This window comes from Dermacentor albipictus, chromosome 3, assembly GCF_038994185.2.
Source record: "Dermacentor albipictus isolate Rhodes 1998 colony chromosome 3, USDA_Dalb.pri_finalv2, whole genome shotgun sequence".
Taxonomy (NCBI): domain Eukaryota; kingdom Metazoa; phylum Arthropoda; class Arachnida; order Ixodida; family Ixodidae; genus Dermacentor; species Dermacentor albipictus.
In genome coordinates this window covers 49,826,601-49,848,559 of record NC_091823.1, presented here as the reverse complement: position 1 = coordinate 49,848,559, position 21,959 = coordinate 49,826,601, and the positions used below count along the sequence as shown (strand labels likewise).

At 46.5% G+C, this 21,959-nt stretch overlaps 3 protein-coding genes and 1 pseudogene across 4 annotated transcripts in view; all 4 read right to left on the bottom strand.

Annotated features, from left to right (window-relative positions):
• Positions 1–7,994, bottom strand: part of rdgC (retinal degeneration C) — a 352,883-nt gene extending 344,889 nt beyond the window's left edge. The window contains exon 1 of the mRNA XM_065426871.2: positions 7,743–7,994. Coding sequence (XP_065282943.2) covers positions 7,743–7,770 — 28 coding nt within the window. The 5' untranslated portion in view covers positions 7,771–7,994. The remainder of the gene's footprint in view (positions 1–7,742) is intronic.
• Positions 811–4,445, bottom strand: Atox1 (Antioxidant 1 copper chaperone). 2 transcript variants are annotated; one of them, XM_065426818.2, is made up of 4 exons: positions 4,320–4,445; positions 1,929–1,958; positions 1,318–1,393; positions 811–1,209 (listed from the first exon to the last, which is right to left on the bottom strand). In XM_065426818.2, the coding sequence occupies exons 2-4, from the start codon at positions 1,938–1,940 to the stop codon at positions 1,073–1,075; spliced, it is 225 nt and encodes a 74-aa protein (XP_065282890.1). In that variant the 5' UTR covers positions 1,941–1,958; positions 4,320–4,445; the 3' UTR covers positions 811–1,072. The 2 variants fall into 2 exon arrangements, with proteins under 2 accessions (XP_065282890.1, XP_065282889.1); XM_065426817.1 differs by lacking the exon at positions 4,320–4,445 and having other exon boundaries at positions 1,929–2,085.
• Positions 7,995–9,989: 1,995 nt separating the features above from the next.
• On the bottom strand, positions 9,990–21,419 carry LOC135898124 (acid ceramidase-like). The gene is made up of 13 exons (XM_065426872.2): positions 21,165–21,419; positions 19,210–19,250; positions 17,232–17,316; positions 16,452–16,535; positions 16,246–16,324; positions 16,071–16,145; positions 14,586–14,631; positions 14,334–14,478; positions 14,065–14,119; positions 13,362–13,528; positions 12,112–12,285; positions 11,241–11,297; positions 9,990–10,299 (listed from the first exon to the last, which is right to left on the bottom strand). Exons 1-13 carry the CDS (start codon positions 21,231–21,233, stop codon positions 10,210–10,212), a joined length of 1,167 nt encoding a protein of 388 aa, XP_065282944.1. The 5' UTR covers positions 21,234–21,419; the 3' UTR covers positions 9,990–10,209.
• On the bottom strand, positions 15,175–15,305 carry LOC135898221 (U2 spliceosomal RNA; annotated as a pseudogene).
• Positions 21,420–21,959: the final 540 nt, after the last annotated feature.

Here is a 21,959-nt window from a genome sequence, read left to right as displayed (position 1 = left end):
TGTTATAAATAAATAAATAATCATCAGCATCATCAACATCGCTGTTCACTCATGTTATATGATGGTGCGTTTGGCTGATGCCGATGCGTGCTGTTGTACGTGACGCAACTGAACAGTGTCACGTTTGGTAGGCCTCCTACGTAGACATGGTCGATGGCATCGCCTCCTCTCGATGCGAACCATTATCAACAGTACTCAAACGGCGGCTGCGTAGGCGCGGCCGCGCGGTTTCTATCTTGAAACCAATCTGCGATGGGGACAGTGTGTGCCGAGTGATGGTAGCTTCGAGTCGCCGCTTAGTTCGCGTTGATACGGGAGGCAGCACTTTGGTCAATTCGCTCACTGCGGCCCCTGTCTTGAAAGCGATCTCGTCTTAATTGACGGACGGACGGACGGGTTTCCTCGTTGGGTAGGCATAGAAATGCTTATGCATTTAAACAATGGAGCTATGCAGGCCGCGTAATGCGTAAGGCAGATATCAGGTGAGCCGTCGGAGTTACAGAATGGGTGCCAAGGAAAGCGTATTCGAGGACGGCAGAAAATTAGATGAGGTGTGTGTGTGTGTGTTCAGCTGTACAGCAAATTTTCGCGGCTACTACGAAATGCATGCATGGTCACAGGTGCGACGATTCTACTGAGGCCCTCTAAAACATCGGTATCAATGCAAAATTTCTCAATGTATTCAAAGTATCCACGCTAGTGAACGCGTCAGTATCACGAATACAAGTTTTCCATGTGTATGCCTTGTGCCGTATACGGAATGGTCGGTGCGAAAGCGATATATTTACACAGTAATAAGGACAAGCGAAATGCACAGGTACGTTTATTTCTTAAAACATCTACAAGCGGGAGGAAAAAGCAGGATAATTAGTCGAAACACAAATTGATACACCGAAAACAGGCCATAGCAGCTTAGGAACTGGGTAGGTAATCAAAAGCTCGCTGGTTTATACATTATGAGAGTAAGACAAACGCTCGCAAACAGTTGACAAAGGCTCTGGTCAACACATGGCAACGGCTGTCAGTCGCTTCGCTGCAACTCGACAGCGCACCACTGCCGCCGTGGACCCGCCTACTTCTTCACACCAACGTACGAGCAAGTCTTGCCAGCTTTCTTCAGAACTTCAAGCAGCTGTTCACAACTCAGGGTTGAATCGACAAAGACCCGCTGCTCCTTCAAGTCGATGTCAACCTTGTTCACGCCTTGGTCTGCGTAAATCAAAGCAAGATCAAGAGTTACTCACTTCCGTTTTCCTCGCAAAAGGAGCATTGTTTCCCCTACCCCAACCACGAATTTTCTTTTTCCTCTCATCTTACCTGCTAGCTTTCCGAGAACTCGCTGCACGGCGCCAGAACAACCCTCGCAGGTCATTTCCACGTGAAATTCGTGCACCTGCGCGCGGGGGAAGAAATGAGATTGGTTGCGACGCGTTCGAGATGCAGCGGAATTTGGAAATTCCACGAGCAAGCGCCGCGAGCTAATTATTCCCATACAATCGTCGTAGCTCATCCGAACAGCATGCCACTTGATGCAAACGACAGAGCGACTGCAGCCGCAGCCTCTGCAGTTACGTGTGTACATATCGGCGAATGTACAGTTACGCGATACGCATTCCATGGGTCAACGCCTCAGAATTCCCACGCAGGAATGCGATGTGCCAACTACGCTCGCCCGTGGCTACAGCACACGCAAATGAAACTACGCTTGGCTTCGAAACGCTGTGTAACTCCTGATATAGTTACGTAAACACACACACTTATATCCATCCTTGGAGACGCGAATTCCTAAAGGCCAGCGGTTGCAGTACAACATGCATGCAGACACGTTTATAAGCCAGCACGTATGGCCACCTACGGCAGTTAGGACTACGTAATATGCGCACAGCGCGTGTAGGAATGTAACATTTGATCTATGGAAACGCGCGTACCTGAGATGCCATGTTCCGTGACCGAAGCAGCTGACAATACGGCCGGTACAGCGAAGACACGGAGAGAAGTGACGATTTGAGATGAAAAGAAAGCAAAAAAGACGCTCTTTCAGTGTTGCCAGCGCAAAATCAGAACTCCGTCAAGCACAGCTCGTAGCGTTAGCTCGGGTGTTGCTAAATACGTGTAAAAGGCGAATTCGTTTTCCTCGACAACCACTAGACCAAATTTGATGAGGTTTGTTGCATTTAAAAGAAAAACTTAAAATTCAGTGACTGTTTGTTTTGAATTTTTGTTTAACGTTTTCAATTTTTTACAAAATATTGGCAAAAAGCGAAAATTTTCAGAAAACAATACTATCAAGTTTACAACTCTTTAATTCGGCAATAAAAAACGATATTAAAACTCTGTGAATTGCATCTAATAGTATATCTAAAGCGGCCAAATTGATATGTTACACATGAATCTGAAAAAAATTTAGTAATATGCAAATGCACCTTTTGCAGAACCTTTGTACACAACGTAACAAATTCATGTAAGATAAACATTTACATATCAAATTTATCCGCTTTGAATGATCTAATGGATGCCATTTACAGAACCACGATATTTGTTCTTCATGCAGAGCTATTAATTTGTAAACATTGTGATCCTATCTTTTCCGAACTTTCGAATTTCTGAAAATCCCTTTAACAAAATTCAGGCCATAAATTGAAATTCCGCTTCGCACAGTCACTAGAATTTAGCTTTCTCTCTCAAATGCGACAAACTTCATTAAAATCGGTCCAGGGGTTATCTCAGAAAAGCGTTTCTGCGTTTTACATGTATTCGAATAGACGGCATCTGAGTTGGGTCCGAGCCACGGTGGCACGAGCTGAAGCTTTCTCGGGGGTTCCTATCTAAATACGCTTAATAGGAAAATTTAAATACGTTTAGAAGTTTAGAAGAAATACGTTTAAATACGTTTAGAAGTCGTTTTTCTCGGCAACCACAGCTCCAAATCTGATTAGTTTTATTGAATTAAAGAGAAAAAGTTCGAATTTGGTTACTACTGAGAGCGAATTTTCGATTTAGGCCATCAATCTGTTAATAAGTATTGTTCAGAATCGTACATTTTCATAAAACGACACTATCAAGTTTACAACTTTGTAGCTCGGTAATGAAACATGACATGACAATTCTGTAAATTGCATCAAATATTACCTCTAAAGCGGGCAAATTTGACGTATTATACACCGGCTCTCAAATACACCACTAATATGTGAGTAGGACTTTTGCGAAACCCTCGCAAACAATGTAACAAATTCGCGTAAGATATAAAATGATACATCAAATTTGTTCGCTTTGGATGCTCTAGTGGATGCAGTTTACAGAACTGTGATATCTGTTCTTGATCGAAAGCTACGAATTTGTAAACTTCGTGCTTCTATTTTATTTCAGACTTGCCGACTTACGGCCATTATTTACGGCAACATCCAGGCCATAAATCAAAATTACGCTTAAAGCTTTCTGTCTCAAGTGCAACAAATTTAGTTAAAATCGGCCAAGGGGTTATTTCAGAGTTTTTACATGTATTTTAATAGGCGGCATCGGAACTGGGCCCGAGCTAAAGCTTCCTCATAATTGTCCTTGTCCTTTGCGCTGTACGTTATTTTTGATCATGAATTACCAACTAGCCCATGCAACCACCCTAGTTCACTTCATTCACGCCCCTTGGCTTTAGAACTCTCAACAGGCAGTTTCACAAGAATGCGCGTAAATGACACAGAGACAGTCTGGAACTTGCGCTAAGAAAGTGAGGGCAGATAGAATAACCTATGCACGCAGTGTCTTCCGGCTCGACTGTAGGTTAAGGTAGCAGAACTACGATATCGAAACTATAGCAGAATGAGTACTGCGTGGAAAAAGAAAGGTTTTATTGGGCTGTGAAAATTACTATTTTCATAGCATGGTAATATTAGCAACACCAAGCAATATTAGTGCACCCATTATTTTACATAACATTATCGCAAACTGAATGATCACCTGCGTGAATATTTTAACTCCACTGCGTGAATTACGCGATGCAATATACATGCACTCATGCATGTACTACTACATGATTCAATGAATAAATCTTCCTCTCGTGCGCGACAACCAACCCGCTAACTGTCAAAGACCTAAATGGTAATGAAGTTCATGGAGCTGCAACAGTTCGGCATAATCGTTAAAAACAAGAAAAAAAGTGTCTCATGTGATGCATCAGACAGACATTGTATATTATATTCCTGTCAAATCTCAACGAAAATCGATGGCAAATTACTATAACTGCGCGTTATCCGAGTCAATCACACACATTTTGATAAACTGCTTCGACGTTGAAAGGTACTAATTGGTAAGTGAACGGAAATTACCTTTTGGTTCTCCACGAATGCGAAGGGCCTTTGCCGAGTCCCGTGCTCGAATGACGCGTGCCAGGGTGGACCGGCTCTCGCAGAATGAAACGGAGAGAGCAGCGAACGCGGCGCCCCCTCTGACTCAGACCCATGCGACTTCCTTGCGCAACTCTTCGCAATGCAAGCAGACGACAGCGTGCCCTCCACTGAGGAAGTTACGGCGGCGAGAGCATTTCAGCGTCTTTTCAAAGCGCGACACGGGCCGGTACGACTCGCACTTTTTTTTTTCGTAGGCGCCGCCATATTGTGAACGCAGTGGTGCCGCCTATGAGCAGCGCCATACTGGCTTTGGTGAAAGCGGTCTTTTGCATGGCAGGTGTACGCTCGGCGGTAGGTTCCGGCGTTTGTTTTCGCGGTCATGCGGTCTGTTTAGTATGACGTGCGTCTTCTACGTGGTAAACGGTTCTGTGAGGCATGCTGAAGTGGTTTTAGGCGTCATGGCCGGAATTTCTGCTGGCGTTTAGGTGGACGGAACACGCAGCGCGATGTGTGCGCGCATACTTGAGCCTACGATCAGCCTCGGAAATCAATTGCGTATTTCTGAATGTTCCAATCACTAATGTGACCTTATTGCAGTATTATCCTGTATTTATAAGCTGTGGTTTAGGACCCATGAAACATACTCGACGATCGTAACAGCGTGGGTACCGTTCTGCTACGATAGGAGCTGTGATGCTATACTTTGACAAGCGTTCAAACTGTTCGCTGCAGGTTACATTGCGTGACTACTTGGTTCGATGGATGAGGTTTCCGCCCCTGAATAAAATAAATTTGGCAAGTAATAGCAGCACACCTTAGTCTGAATTAAGCTTGTCCAGCAAAGGGACTGTTTACGAACTGCACGGGCGTCCTAAGCATTGGTAGGTGCTGGATTACACATTTCTTCGTTCTATATACCGCATGGTTCAAGCATGCGGCATCAGCGGTTATATATTCATAAACATTGTGCGGCGTGACTATGCGAGGTCGCATTGCGGCGTTAGCCCGTTTTCTCTTCTTTTTTCGAGAAAGAGGATGGTAAGCGAATTTTCTTTTCGGTTGTTTTCGTTCCGTTCTCTAGGACGCACTCACACGCATTACGAAAATTTTGTCCTCAAAAATAGGCATCGCATTCTTTTTATGCGATCCTTCTCATATTATGGCTGTATACGGGCCAAAAAGGCAATGCCGAAGCGCACAGCTTACATATGTATCGTGCTGGTTCACCAACCGCAGTGGCAGTGATCGCTGTGTTGAGCAGCACGATCGGCCTCATGCAGGAAGGCTAGCGTAGGCATATGATAATTTGAAGCCTACTAGACTTGAAATGCATGATAACGATGCCGGTGCATCACAAATGTTTGATAGCGCTTGCCGCTTAGATGTTTCGTGGTTGCCTTAGGTTGGCCGTGCACGAGCATGCGCTCTTATGCTTTACGTTTTACTCCCTACGCCAAGCGATCAGATAGTGAGCAGATTTACCATTTCATGCTGCTAATACAGAGACGCCGGTTTTCTTTGTTGAATTAAAACTGATATAAGCAAAATAGTTCACAACACATACACACACCGCTACTGATAATGTGCGTACACCAAGGCTGATAAAGCGCGTCCCATTTTTGCGCCCCCAAGAGATATGTCCGCCTACTGTAGTTACCGATGCACCGAAAGGCTGCCCTGAAGTCCTTATATGAACGGACATGGCGCAAATTTCACAAAGTACGATCTAAAACATCTCGAAATCGTTCCGCAGCACGTGACAGCAATACTTTCAAGCACGACGCGCCGGATCGCCCAAGCCAGAGAGGAGGAAAGGCTCTCCGCGCGCCCTATCCTCCTCGCCCGATGAAAAAGTCTTACCACGCTTGCTTACATAAACAATGGTTATTCTTGTTATTTTTCTCGCTTCAAAATGTTAATGCGAAGCATTCTGTGCGAACTACAAGCGTTTTGAATCTATCTATCTATCTATCTATCTATCTATCTATCTATCTATCTATCTATCTATCTATCTATCTATCTATCTATCTATCTATCTATCTATCTATCTGTCTGTCTGTCTGTCTGTCTGTCTGTCTGTCTGTATGTCTATCTATCTATCTATCTATCTATCTATCTATCTATCTATCTATCTATCTATCTATCTATCTATCTATCTATCTATCTATCTATCTATCTATCTATCTATCTATCTCAGTATAGGGACGGAGGTTAGATCCACTGCAACAACGTCTGTGAGCGAGCGAAAAACCTGAGAACTGTTCGGACAGATGGCAGGAGCCGAAGAAGCTTTTTTTTTTTTAAATTATTATTCACCTACAATTTCCTTCTAATCTCGCAGCTCGCCGCGCGAGGCAGGGCACATATGCACCGGAGCGCCGTATAGCGGGTGTTTCAGCGAACACTTGAAAAAAAATTAACAAGTCTTTGTGGCAGATAGCACAATTCAATTTAATGAGCTGTTCTACTCGAAGAGACGGACATTACTTGCACAAAAAAAATGAAATGCACAATCAACTAATTAACGAAAAATCACTAATTGTGTTTTAACTAATTACCTTATGGTCCATATTGCAATTTACAAATTCTAGCCGTGGAGTTCGCAAGGCGGATCCACTTGGAACGAATTTTCAAGGTGGCACCAGTTTCGACATATTAATTCCAGAACTCTGCGGAGAAATGCGTTGGCGTTCCAGTTACTTTGTTAACGAAACGTCGTTTTATGCGTTCAAACACGAAAGTAACTGCGCTCGAGCCAGGTGGCACCAGTAAGAACACCCCGGCATCTCGGAAGCAGAAAACCGGGTTGCGGTTGCGTCCGTTAAAACAGCGAATGAAGAGTTTTACACGCGCCTCGATTTCTGTGCGCCGGAGCCATCCTCATTCCTTGCAATGCTCGTACCGGATTTGCACGGCCCTTCTTGTCGTTACCAGGACGCTTAATCAAATATTGAGGCGTACCTCGATCCTACGTGACACACCCTCTCACACTTCAAGAGTATTCGGGCAAGTGCAACACGTTTTATTATTCTTTTTTTACATGGATCCATACGAGAATTGAATGTTCTCGACTGACTTATAGTACAGCAGCACACAACAGATGACTTTCTAGAAGTGGTACAAAGTACATTAAAGTTTATACGCACTGATGATTCGATGTTGATATTTTATACCAGAAAAGAGCGCTACGTGTGCACTTAGCGTCCGAATACGACGATGCTGCATCGAATACCACTATGGCAGCGTTACCACGGCTCGACCAAGGCGAGCAGCAACGGCACCACACCACTCCTCAGAATGGCTATAAAAGGACCCAGGCTTTAGTCACCTGTTTGCGTACTCTAAGTGATACTACAAGCTGCAGCTGCCAGTGAGCCTTTAGTTTCTGCTTTCCTTACTCACCTCGCACCTCCATGCCGCTCGGTCCCATCAATGCGATCGTTCAAAGAAATGATTCAATCGTCGTTACCGCCGTCGCCTTGCTGTTGTCGTCACACACACGCACAGGCGTTAATTCTAGTTCACTGTACTCGCGTCACACAGACACACACAAATTGGATTTACGCGAAAATGTTGGTCAACCTGGCAATGCTTAGCCGGATCCCGAACAATGCTGCATAGCGAGCTGCCTGCAAAATGCTTCGCATAACATCGATTCCCATTGTGCGTGGAATCAGCACCTTTTTTTTTTCCTTTTATCTCAGCTACAGTCGCTTTATTTTCATATCACTTATGCAAAGTGTAACGAAACGTTACACATGATGATTGTGTTGGTAGGTGTGGTGCGTGCGTAGTGTATGTTTGTGAGCGCGCATGTAGGGAAGGTTAGAGAAAAAGATTTTTAATGCTCTGATTACATTTAGCAAGACTTGCAGGCGGCAATAGATGCAGTCGCCGGAAGTGCATAGATGGACACCTGAGCCAGCACTATTGAAATACACATGAATGTATGCATTGAAATGACATTCACTGATTTCCGGTTGCACTGATCAGACTCACTTCGTGTCTTAAATAGCTTACAAAATGGTGCTGTGTCTGCTCTATGCCCTTATACATGACACGATACACGAGTCGCTAAAAGAACGAAAAGACAAGCTAAAAACTCAGCATCCCAATGATGCGGCAGCAGTGTGCCGTGGAGACGCCCCCAATAATGCTATGTGATTTGCGCAATTATTAAGTCTCCCTAATATTTTGCAATTTTCGCGCCCAACAGGCAAGCGACCTCCTTTTGACTGGCTGCATACTGCAAGGACAGGCACGATACATGGAACAAGTCCCCCCTCCACCCCCGCCACACACACACACTTTTACAGCGAAGATATATATGGCTCGCCGATACGCCCGTCCGTCCGTCTGTCGCCTGTACGCCGAAAACTCCTCCGGCATAACCCCATTCGCAAGCGAGAAAAAAGAGAGAGAGAGGCGCGCGAGTGGCTGCGCCAGTAGTGACTTCGTTGCTTTCCGTCGCAGCCGAGCGCGCACGCTGCAGTTTCTCTCCGGCTCCGAAATGGGTAGGCCACGTGTCACACGTGTTCCTGTGGAGCAGGCAGCTTTCGATCAGCAACGCCGCGAGCAGAACCGGGAACGAGCTCGTCTACACCGTGCCTATGCTGCGGCTCGGGCGCAAGAATACGCTCGTACAGCCGGGCGCAAGCAGCAACTGCGTACCGATGACCTGGCAGCCTACCAAGCCGTCGTTTAATGAACCGTCGTGATTAACCCAGTGATAAACACCGAGGCCACACGTTTCAGATTCAATGGTTAAGCATTGTACCGAGTGCCTGGGCAATGTTTTTTCTTCCCAAGCTTGTTCTCTCTCTCGTCCTGTCGAATATCATCCTAAAATATAATGTACTGTGAAGAAGCGGAGAAATATTCTGTGGGCCTCCACTTCATGGCGTCCGAGATTAAAGGCAAAGTCATGACAAAGCACCCCATGTCAAGTAGCCTGAATATTACATACATAGCCTCCGAGATTTGCGCTAGACCAGTCATCTTAGAGGCCATTACCTTTGCACTAAATGTAGAAGAAAAGAAGTGCACCTCTCTGGCACTATCTCTCAAGCATGCCAACTTGAATCCGTTTGTATGTCTGTACTTGCGCCTCTTTCCAATAATTTCAATGGCATAGAAAAAACAGTTGTTGGAAGTATCAATCGCTTCCGTGTGGTCGTGGGCGTACAGTTGGTAAAAAAGTTAGGTGCGTTCACGATATCGACGTGCATGTTCATGCCTTCTGCTTCAAGTCTAAATGTTTGTTGTTGTTTTTTTCGCGAACATACGTTATTGTGCGCCCAAATAACTCTAAGGAAACAAAAAAAATCAATGCATTGCGACGTGCGCACAAGCCACAAATATTTTCGTTCGTAAGAACTCTTTGTAAATGGCTCATTGATTTGGCTGCACGACACGCTCGCTGCGCGATTGGCAGGTTGCGCTCTCTTACGAATAATTATGTCGTGCGAACTGCTTTGCGAGTGCTGGCCCATTCAGGTCCACGAGAGTCTACCAAAGACACCCTATTCTCGGTAAAGCATGTCATCACTACTGGCCATTTCCTTCCCTATAGTCCCATGACCATGAGATCATGAGTGAGCAAATTTGGCGCTATATTGGCCCAGAAGCCGTCAGAAGTAGAACGCGCCATGGGCCGATTCTATTTTTATTCACATTACCACACTCCACGCATTCCCGAAATTAACACAGCGTCAAATAGACGGCCTCTATTGTTTCAATTATCTTCCTTTTCCCGAAATCACTCACAACGCAACTAGAGTATTTACAGAAACAATGGCGTCTCTTCACTGAGCTAGGTCATCAGCGGAAGAACACCGCCATCATCCTTCGTGTTTTATGGCACCCACGGCTACCATGCAGGGCACGGGGGCTTGCAGGACTGGAGGTACGCGTCGAGCTCGCCAGTAGATGGACGCATCAGCGCTGCGTAGACGGTCAGCTGAAATGAAACCGGCAGTTTCGCGTCAGCAGTCAGAGCGTCGTTCTGACGTGTGACACAGGAGCACTAGAGATGTAAGGACCGGAAAAACAAAACGGTTTCTTTCGTTGTTGTTGCTGTTTTTCAGCATAGAGAAAGTGCTAAAGAAAGCAGTGAATTTTCTACATACAGTTGTACTTAACATTCTCTGCTGTGGTGCATACGACCCTGTAAAGCGACGACGTCGACAATAAAACAACAGCACGGTTTCCAGGAGTCTTTGCTATATGTTTCCAGTTTGGTTTTGAGAACGTAGCGCAGCTAGCTTTCAAACGTAGCGTTATACAGGACGGCCTCTGGGTTTTGGTCCAGGACTGGCGTCTGGGACTCTGCGAATCAGGTGGAAGCTTCAAGCTGGTGGCAAGGCCTTTGCGCTAATCAGCGGCTTACGCCTGTAGCTTCTAGGCTGCTGCAAGTACCTTCGCCATCTGCCAGTTCTGAATGAAACTGGTCTTCCTTTGGAAACGCTCAGACCAAGCTCCGAAACAGAGTCAAAAGTAAACGCGTCCTAGAACTCGTCTACGTGCAATCGTGTTTGAATGCGGAAGCAGCCACGATCGATCCTAATGCGAGTGTGTCCAGCGAGAGTGATTCGAGCACCGAGTGACGTTTTGTTTTTCCTCTTATCATATTATCAATCGTTCGTAGAAGAGAACAAGGCGTTCGTTCCATTATGTCTTCCCGTTCTCTGCGTAATTATCGCATGTGTTTAAGGATAATCATTTTTATTCCTGGAATAATAAATGTAAGCTATTTTTACTGGAGTTTATATTTTTGTCAAATTTTCTAAAATTTCCTGGAAAAGGGAAGCGAAAGAAATAGCGGTTTCCTTTTTCTGTCACTCAAAATTTTCGGACATTTTGCATTGCAACACAGGACGCGTGCAAAAGCGGCGTTCTTACCATGTTGATAACGGGCTTTGTGCCCAAGACGTCGTAGAGGCCACTGAAGCCAAGGCTCTGCGAAAAAGAACAAGAATTATTCTGAGCGCTATCATGTACGTGAGCGCTGCTGTGGATGGCCACTTAGCGACGCCCACGTTAGATGTCATGATCAAGACATGCATGCCACAAAAATACACCGAAGTCTCGTTTTACGCATGCATAAATACTCACGTGTAGCTACACCAGAGACAAAAGCAGAGCGCACTTTCTAAAGCAGCACAGAGGCCGCATGTCGATAGGGGCGAAATGCAGAAAACGCCCGTGTACCGTACATTGGACGCACGTTAATTAAAGAATCCCAGGCGGTCAAAATTAATCCAGTGTCCCCCACTATGGCATGCCTCATAATCATATCGCGTTTGCAGACACATATAGCCTCGGAATTTAATTTTCCTAAGCACTGTTTCCCAAAGTGTGGGTCACGATTCGGCCGCGGTTCACGCCAGATTCAATTTGGAGCCGGAGAACTGTTCCGAGAGGCTCTGCTCCAGTGAACACCTCCTGTCATTGCGTATATACACGCGGGTGTGTAGCATCGGATATAACATACGCGTGTAGCATCGAGAAAAGCTAGGTGGTTCAGGTGGTGCACAAAGGGGTGGGCGGGCTTCCGACGTGGTATACGTTACATGTTTCTTGAGCGTCGCAGGGCAAGGAATTAGAGGACATCTACTACTATACAGAATACATACAGTTGCCACAGAATACCTTATTCTCTTCTTCGTTTTTTCTTTCTTTCTTTCTTTTTTTCAGTACGCTCTGCTCACGGCCTGTCCGCCGCATGCCCCCCAGACACCGTGCGCGCGCCGTATGCATGCCTACCACATACCTGTTGCGTCAGGTTCCTCATGCAGTGCATTCCGGGGCCGCGGCGGTCGTCGTACGACGGCGGTTGCTTCCAGTGGTCGTAGTTGGTCTGCAGGACGAACCACTTGTCCGCGGCGTCCGACAGCGTGTACACGTCCGCTTGGTCGCTGTTCCTGTCCCGCGTGATGATGGCGCCCTGTCCAGAATGTGCGCGCGCATGAGCACAGACACTTGCCCGAAAGGCGGCCAGTGTATGTTTTTTTACGAAGGATAGTAACCGCGTGTGCGCTCTGGGATGTGACGACACGATCGAGGGAATGCCGAATACTTATACATTTCAAAGGGCAGGCGTGTGTGTGTGTGTGTGTGTATATATATATATATATATATATAGTAACGCCGGCCTCCTAGATGACTTTACAGTCAGGGAATGCAAGTTTTGTGCTGTCTACGGAGTTGCATGGTCCGGTGGTATGGCGTGCGCCGCCGCACTGAAGGCCATGGACTGTCGCGAGCGCGTCTTGCAAGCCTTAAACCTCACATGTTCGTATAAAAGTTCAAAAATTACGTGTGTAATGTTTCTCTTCGTTGTCTAAAGTAGTTTTTGTTCTGTTATTAAGCGAGGAATGAAGCGCGACAGGTCACGGCTTCAGCGGCTACGTTTAAGACATGCGCGCAGTTTTAAATCCATTGCGTTTATTCAGCGAAGTTGGTGAGCCACAAGAAAAGCTGGGGGATTTGCGCAATGGGCCCCGGAACAAATCAGCAGACGCGCAAAATTCCTGGAGCTCAGGCCTCTCCTGATTAGGCTTTCTCGGTGTCTTCAACGTTCCAAAGCGACGGATAGCTGCAGCATGTATAGTGGTGCCGAAGCTTCATTGTCACTGGGGGAGCCACATGCACTTCAGTTGTAATCATAACTACCAAGATCGCTCTTGCCAAAGCAATGAGACAGAGGTAGACACCATAACAGAGGGAACAGATACTTTTGCCCAGTGCAGCGTTGCGTGCAACGTGCACATTACAGTGGGCTCGCTTGTCAATGGCACCTGACATTCGTTAATGCGGGGCAAAATGTAAAAAATGAATTAAAAGAAAACAGGGATGACCTTGGGCGTCTGACAGTAGGAAATACCTTTTTTTATCAGATCTCTACGCTTCAATGGTCAGCTATAAAGAAGCGGTACAGCGCTGCCGCGCACTCCAATTGAAGCCTGTCAACAGGCACATTCGAAACGCACCAGGGCGTTCGACCATGCATGGTCCGCTTACCTCGCCTGGCCTGGTGCCTCCTAGAATGAAGTAGACGGGGGCAATCAGCTTGGAAGTGGAAAGCATCGTCTTGGCCGTGTCGTAGCTGGTCTCGTTCTCCATCAGCTGTCTGGTGAGGAAGCCTACCCAATGCTGACTGTGGTCACCGAGGATCCATTCCAGCAGTCCTGCAAAGCACGCTCTCACGCGCTTTTGTATACGTTATATGTATGCGCCATGGTTGTCAGCTGCACGTCACCTACGCAATCCGCCTACACCCGCTATGGTAGGTATACATTGGGGATAAACAGTCGTCCAACTGTACATCTAGACTAGCGAGGCTAGACTGGCAAGCCGGGGGTCACTGATTCAGCCAACTTGAGAAAATGATGTTTCGCGGTCCATGTATACATAAAACGTCACTTCGTAATCAAAGTCGCGTTCGTGGTAGCAGAGCTCGAGATCTTTGAATGTACGCATGCTGCTTAATGGTGGACCAGCAAGCTCTTTAGAACTCTCACAATTTCTTGCACGTTCTTAGGACCAGCCTTTTGCACAGATTATTTCGGCGCAAGAAGTATCCTCACGTAACCGCATAAACAAATCATTGAGCGACAATGTTCACGGCAGCATTACCATTCACGTCAGGCTCAAAACGAAGCAACAGCTTTCAGAGTATAGGAAGCTAGCTCTGACATATATTGCGGCAGTAAGCGAAACTCACCAATAAATCCCCCATTCAGCTGGAACCGTTCGTTGACTGTCATCGAAAACGCCCCCTGCAAACGTGCAATAAGAGGACATGTAGACTATAGTATTTAACTCGTGGACGCCGTAAGCGTCAGCACAAGTCGCATAAGTTACACTTAAAGCAATGTTTGTTGCAATAAATAAAACGTAAAGCTAACGATGAATCATGGCAAGCAAAAAAAAGTAACATTTAAGTTATTCGGCTTGTAAATTGCAGTGGCAAGGCAGCTGCAATCTGTGTACCTGCTTCACGCCGGTCAAGATACCCAAGTATCCCGCGAAGGTGACGGCTTTGAACACCGTTTTTTGCGACCTCTGGAAATCTAGCTTAATGACCGTCGGCCTCAACACTTCCGTCATGGCCCACGTGTGGTTTTGTGAGTCCCACCTGCAAAAGCAAGGGCGAGAACACTTACTTCTCTTGAGAGTAACTGACGTGAAGAGGTTAAGAGCATCGCATGCGAACATTTTTCTGTCCAAAAATAAGGTACTTGCCCAAGAAATAGTCCGAAATCCATATTTCGTGCATGGTATATCTCACCTAGCAGAGAGGAACAAACGTCTCAGAAGATTGCTTACAGGCGTGCTTTTTTGAAATAAAAACATACGCAACAAAAAAAAATGTTCCTTGATCGCTTATTCAACATCGACGTTCGGTTTGTCACAACACAGAGGCACACGTTACCATTTACATCAAGAGGGATGCGCTCATTGGTTAGAAGGACACCCGCACTAAATCGTACCGACATGAAATTTTTTTTGTTTCATAACTTCACTGCTGCGTCGGAAAAATATGGATCACTAGGAACAAATGAAGCGAAATAAAAATGAAGGAGAAACTTCTGTTTTTGTGTCTCCATCGCGCCCAAACCGCAGCAAACCTGACGTCGTTGGGACGTCACGAATTTTCACAGCGAAACTGTTTACCTCTAGCCCCTGTATGCAACCTCCGCATGCGTTCCCACCATGGCCGGCTTATGTCCGTATATAGGCGACAGGAATGTGTGCGCCGATCCCGGAGATTGTCCAATACCGGGCCGTTCATGGGAGAGGGGTGAGTACCCTGACCGGCTTAACGCGTGGGCATGCGTGGGCCAATCCCGAAACTAGTGAAATACCGGGCCGACCCGCGGCGGAGGTGAAGCAGACTTCAAGCACTCCGCCAGCTTGCAAAAATAAGTTTAATACCTCGGGTCCATGTAAAACCACATAAATTCGCCGTTGCGTTGTAAGAGAAACATGATATATATATCAGAAGATGCGCTCAATGTAGCAAGTTGACCTTCATGCGCTTTATTTGTTTTAAGTCCGGGCTGACGAATAATGAGAGGGGGAAAGAGAGTGGCGACGGCGCCTGTGCACGTTGCCTCTTTGGTTACAACGTACGTCACGCGCTTCGGAGGTGCCGGCGCCGCTGCAGCAGCGGTTGCGGCAGATGCATGGCAGGTGCGGTGACCGCGGCGGCGCTTGTATCGGCGTAGTGTGGTGCCGTTTTTTTTTTTAAAGGTATGATTTCATTACGTGTGCAGCCCATGTACGCAGTATAAAAAACTTCGCTGGTAATCCGTTGCCCAGTAGGACATTTTTTTTTTATCTTTAGTGCCATAAATATTTTTTCATAAGCTATCCCAGCCAAGCGCTTGATGACAGAGGATAATGAGGTCGTGTAGTGCGAAAATGTAAAATCTGCGATGCGGAAACATTTCAGTGGCCTTTTTGCGTCCTTTATGCGCACATCCTTTCTGGTCGACCAACTTCCGTCTACAGTGAGCATAACCCATTTGTAATATGTGTAATCCATCACTCATGTTCAACTCGTTAGTCATATCTATAAGGTCCCTTTGCGTATCAAACCAACATATTATGGTGCGCCAACGACAAAAAAGCAAAAAGAAAGGAAACACACTGTTGACGTTTACTGTCAGCGTACAAGTCCAGAACGGCAGATTTCAGGGATATATTTAGCAAAGTCGAACTCACCGTTCGCATCTTGAGCAACAATGGAAGTACATACAGTGAAGAATTCGTAGAACACGTTGTACAGAACAACTTCGCCTTTAAAAAAATGAGTAAAGCAGTTGTTAGTGGATTTCTCAAGTTAAAAACATCGCGGTGCTACAAAAGGTGGTATCACGAACATCAACACCATGCTTACCTAAGGGCAAACCTGTTATTTCTGAAAGTGACTTCATCTCTTCGGTGAATTGCCAGGGCAAAGTGCTGAGAAGCCTTGGCTGAGCAGAAAAAAAAAAGAAGGAACGAGTTGAACGCGTGCTTTAAACGTGGCCTTTGTTCTGAGTCCTCTAATCGCCCAGTTTGTGGTTCCTTTAGCCATATTCGTAGAAAAAGGTTTTACGATACCATAACTGAGTCAATCAGCTTCAGAACTCTGTCGCCCAGGATGTTCACAGTCAAATTCTTCAGAGCTTCGTGCATCTTGTAGACCTGAAATCGTATCACATGTAATTAAAGATTAAGTTACAGGGTTAAACGTTTCAAACCATGCAACTCACTAATAGAATTGCCATAGTTGGGTGCTCCGAAATAATAACTTACGCTATTCCATACGCACTACTCCACGCGACGGAGTTAAAGAAAATCAGCTTAATATCATCAGAAAGGCACATAAGCAAGCGATGTGCCTGCCGACGAGTACGTCCGCTGAAGGCCTGCTACAACTAGCAGTGCATAATATGGCCGAGGAGCTGATCGAGGCACATTTACCCAGCCAGCGAATAAGGTTGGCGGTTACGGAAGCGGGGACCTAAAACTTCATTTGTCGGTATCAACGATTTGTCGTGGGACGAACCAGCACCAAGGATACAAAAACGTTTACGCTACAGATTCAGACGCTGGCGCTTTTCAAGCGACGTTACTCGGCAGAGCTGTGACAAACTAAGAAAATGTATTCAACCGCTCTTTTCAGAGCGCTTTGACATACAGCGCTGCCAAGGTTGTGCAATTCAAATTTAAAGCTCTATTACGTATACGCGGGTCGAAAAGTGGCAGTCGCGCTTCGTTATCACCAATGGAGTCCCCTGTACGCTCGCAGTGAAGCTCCACGGCCTTCGAAGCGCGACTGAAGCACTCTGAAACGTCCGTACCCCAATATCACAAAAGTGAATGGTTTCCGAAGGTTACCTCTGCTTCTTTGGCTTTGGCGACTTCGACCCATCGTTCGCGCGGTGGCAAATCCAGGTTTATGACGAAGGACGGCACGAAAGAGCTGCAATGGACAGATAATATATAGCTCCTGCAGCGTGCCGGTGCATGGACTCGAGCGCAGTATGCTTGCACGTTAGTTGACACATTGCTTATTGATGGAGAGAGAGAGAGAAAAAAAAAGATAATCGTAGGCCGACCAGCAATATGGCATGAGCATGCCAAAGTTTCCTGGAAAACGCTTCAATGTGGTCAGCTTTGATATGTGCCCAGAAATGTATATTCTCGCACCCATCGCTACCCCTTCAGCCGATGCTTCGGTCCCTCACAACGCCGTTTAGCATACACTGTTCTTTTTCTTTTCTATTAGATGCGTACAAAAGTTAATTACGTCACTACAGGCGGATATAATTTGCAAGAAAGGACAAAGCAACCCATTTACTAAGTAAACAAATTGCGGCTTCCCATTTAGCCGCTTTACGGCATGTTTATATTGGGCAGTTGAAGGGGATAAAACAGCGTGAGTGCGCTCATGCACTGTCGTATTGCAGCGCCCTCTCAACCTTGCATCGAGCCTATATCGCTTATCAGGGACGATGGCGCTCCCTTTCCGCGTGCCACCGTCGAAGATGCTGACCACGGTGACGCTGACGCACTGTGACCCTGTGACGCCGATGCCTCGGCCGCCCACTTCGCCACGGTCCGTGCGCACGGTTCTTTCGCTCGAAGCACGGTTGAGAGCGCTACATGCAATAGCTAGGATAGCGCACGAACGCAGTCACGTGGCTTTATTTCATATTTTGCTGGATTTCTTTAAACGCTGAAAAAAAAAAATTCTCACGCAGCATGGAGGCCTTATGGGGACAGGATGAAATCCAGCAGAACGATCCGCTCCTTACTTTTCACGAGATAACATCTCACTATCGGCGTAGCAGAAGGGCCTATCCTCTTCCTCACCCGAAGTTAGACAGGTCTCAGTCAGTTTTACTTAGAATGCTCCAGACGGGCTCATTCCCTTCGCTGGGCTTTCTCAGCCGTATCTACACAGACGTCGATTCAAGCTGTCCGGATTGTAATGAGACCTATTGTTCCTTAGCACACATGCTCTGGCAATGCCCCGCGTTACCTAACGGCCCTCTCTCCAGCGAAGCCGACTGGGAAGAGGCACTCCGGAGCCCATCGCTCCAGACACAACTAGAGGCAATCCAGAGGGCCCGAGAAAGGACGGAACATCACGGTATTCCTGCCCCGACTTGAACGCGGCCAGCGGCTTCCGCGGGTCCCCGATAGAGGCCTCCGCTGAAGCTCCTCAGGATCAAATAAAGTTCATTGTCTGTCTGTCTGTCACGCAGCATGCACGTTGCGACAAAAAATTGGATCAGTAGTTTCTGTACCCCTCTACAACGTAACGTAACGCACTTGGCCCTAGGTGAATATTAACATTTTTGCATAATTTATCTTAGTTTAATATAGCGGTATATAAGTATACGCTAAGGAGCACCACATGACGGTAAAATATATGACGTTGGTTTCATTCAGCTGCGGTTAACCACTTTTCCTAAATCCTTGGCTCAAGTTAGGTGAAACTTAGGTCCATACGACAATATAGCATGTATAAAACTTATGGCTGCTATCGATGGCTTGTGGCATCCGACCCACGTGCACTTGCCGCAGACTTCCCGATCGGATGCCACACGACGTCAGACCGTTTACTTATCTGTTAAAAGTTCATGCGTGCAAATTTTTGTAAAATGGGAACGTATAGTCGCATATGCAAATAAATATGAGCGTTTTCATGTCCCTCCATGCTGCGCCTCATGCTAACAACACCTCATTCGAGAAAGCGCTACAGATCATTCTTCCTGTTGTTGCAATAAAGGTCGCACTGCTGCTTTGAAACGCTCGTGACATATATATTCGCTATTTGTTTTAAAGATGGCTAACACTTATCACCTACCTATTTAGTGGTTCCAAACCATGTTCACACTTGATGTTGCGCTGCGACAAACAAAACAAAACAAGAAAATCAGAGGCAGCAATCAAGTGTACACGAGCTGTGGACATAGTGATCGATTTCCGATATATGTCAATTTTAATAAACGCACAAATATATAGAGAAGTAAATAATTCTGACATATAGCAATTACAACATGTTGGCAGCAGCGATGGCGAAAAGGAGCTGTTCATTGTACGGAAAAAAAAATGGACCAGTAATTTTTGCTTCAGTAAAAGTTGATGTAACGGTGCTACTTTCCTGCGTAGAGGCCGATTCGAAAACCTCATGTTTGAGTGTTCTGCCCACACACATTTTTCGCGAAATAAATTACCTTGGTAGTGCTTTTTTTTTTTTTTGCGTGTGCGAGTATTGCATGCGTAGCGTCCATTGTGCTTTGAAAAAGGTTACGCATTACGCTTCTGCTACACTTCTACCTGGCTGACTGGCAAGACGGATAAGCAATCGCAGCATTTATGCTGCCCATCGAGTTACGCTGGCGCATTGCGGTGAAGTTCACCAGATCTCCGAAGAGGCAATGTCCAAAATTCATGGACATGTGCTGCCTAGCGGCTATGCAGATTTACTTTAGCTGTTCATGATTTGGGGCCCCTTAATTTGAGCTCAGCTGACGACTTCTGAATGACTGACAAATTAACTGCAACCATTATAATTTTCTTCGCACGGGCCACGCATGTATGTGGAAGCGCACGCGCATAAACTGCCGTAGTGACGTGAAGTGACGACTTAGCCCGGATAAATGTGCTCGTTCACTATAACAAAAAGGCCGACAGCCAAAAAGAAAAAGAAGAAAAAGACGAAATATTGAGTCGACAGGCTACTGAACATACAACCGCACTAGTAATCTGCATATTAATTTTCAAGCCCGCGCGTTAAACTGCTACAGTTCAGGATTACTAAATACAGGAGACCTGAGAGATGCACGAGTTCAATGCAACGTAAAACAACAACGCACTCATGCACAAGAAAAAAAGAACGAAAAAGAAGGAAAACGCGCGCTTTGCAGGAATTCAGTAGAGGCAACGATGGAGACGTTATCGCGCCGTGTACTCTTTGAACAATAGTAAATGGAATCTGCAGTTTCGTTTTTTCTTTCCTCTTCTTTAGGAATCGAGTTCTTATCTATCCTGGCAGGACTCAGTAGAGAAAGCAATGCCGATACTCCCCCTAGTTTTCCTCGCACCAAATCAAGTACACAGCGAGGGCAGGGCCATCCTGTCCTTGTCCATGTTTTATTTTGCACGTGAACGAGAGCCCAGCAGGACCACCACATTCGGCTCTTCAATTTTTCTTCATGTGCTGATTGTTATACGATAAAGACGGAATTCGTAGCACTGGCACTTCCGGCTCGTTTCAACACTCACTTAGGGACTGTGTGCAGGGAGGCTCCTTTGACGACGTTCCTCGCGCGAAACGGTGTTTTCACTTCACGCTTGACTCAATATAAAACACTTAAGTGAGCCATGTGTTCTCGTCTGGCTTATGTGCTAACGATGTAACATGCTTTATCACAGCTGCGCAGCAGAACGTGTGATCGCGACAGCGACGAAATGGAAGGCTCCGTCAAGCTCACGGTGTAGACTTGCACAATCGATGTTCGTTAGGCCTAACGCGCGCAAAGGATCGTAAGACTACGCGCGAGGAATACTGGCGTGATCCTACACTGTAAATCACGTATGGCTATGATGAACGGTGCAGGATCATGCAGTGCATCCGTCTAGGTTCCCTGAACACATTGCACGCCTCCAATAGATGATCCACAGATGAACGAAAGCGATGCCTTCCCGTTGGGCTGCGACGTCGCTCTCGTGCGCTTCTCGTTCGTCACAAAAAACGCGCGAACCCACGGAGCGAGCCAGCGCGGCCTGGCGCATGCGCAGTAGTCGTCGAAGCCTCACCTTGCCGGCATCGTTGGCGCTGGCCAGGCCGAGGACCACAAGAAAGACGACCAGACGGAGGGGCGCCATATCGCGGTGGACACTGAACGGCTGAGCGAGCGGGGGCCGCAACTTGTTCCAGGCCAAGGCTCGCTGTTAATCAGTGCAACCGTTTTTGATAAGGTGCGCACGCGCCCGCGGCGTCTCTCGTCTCGATACCGGCTATCACGCCTGTCGCTGAAACCGCGTCTGTTTTCACTTGTGCTCGACTGTCAGCGAAACAAAAGCTGGCGCGCGTGTCGTGTTTCTAGAACGCACGAGCGACGGACGGATGCCTTGATTGGTCGCTTAATTTAAGCCCGCACAACTTCGAACACCAGAGCCGTGCGGCGACGGCCGAGCCTTGTCACGATTTCTAACGCGTTGTCTCGTCCAGCGAGCGGTCATCACGTGCGTGTCAAGTATCATGTGCATGTCGAGTGACCAATGCGTCCTTTCTAAGCTGCGACATGAAACGCGTTCTTATGCTGTAGGCTGACCTATGCATTGCTCGGGCTACATCGCCCGGCGTCAGTACATGTTAAGATGCCCAATGACCGTGTTGCGGAGAGCTCTTATACTAAATTCTATGCCGCGATATGCAGCCCTGGAAATTGTACGTAGCCGGGCTGGGCAAAGATACTTTGGAATTATATATCATGATACGATACAAGATACTCGGGCAACAAGTATTTGGGATACAGATAAAAGATACTGCCGTAATTATATATTGTCTCCGATACAATACTTTCCATTTGTACCTTAAGATATTTCGGT

Coding starts and splice junctions, on each gene's coding strand:
- Atox1 (XM_065426818.2), bottom strand. Junction 1,210..1,317: donor AGTTCTCGGAAAGCTAGCAG/GTAAGATGAGAG, acceptor TGATTTACGCAG/ACCAAGGCGTGAACAAGGTT.
- LOC135898124 (XM_065426872.2), bottom strand. CDS start 21,233: ATGGCGCCCCTCCGTCTGGTCGTCTTTCTTGTGGTCCTCGGCCTGGCC. Junction 14,479..14,585: donor GATTTCGGACTATTTCTTGG/GCAAGTACCTTA, acceptor TTGCTTTTGCAG/GTGGGACTCACAAAACCACA. Junction 10,300..11,240: donor CAAAGCCCGTTATCAACATG/GTAAGAACGCCG, acceptor GTTTCATTTCAG/CTGACCGTCTACGCAGCGCT.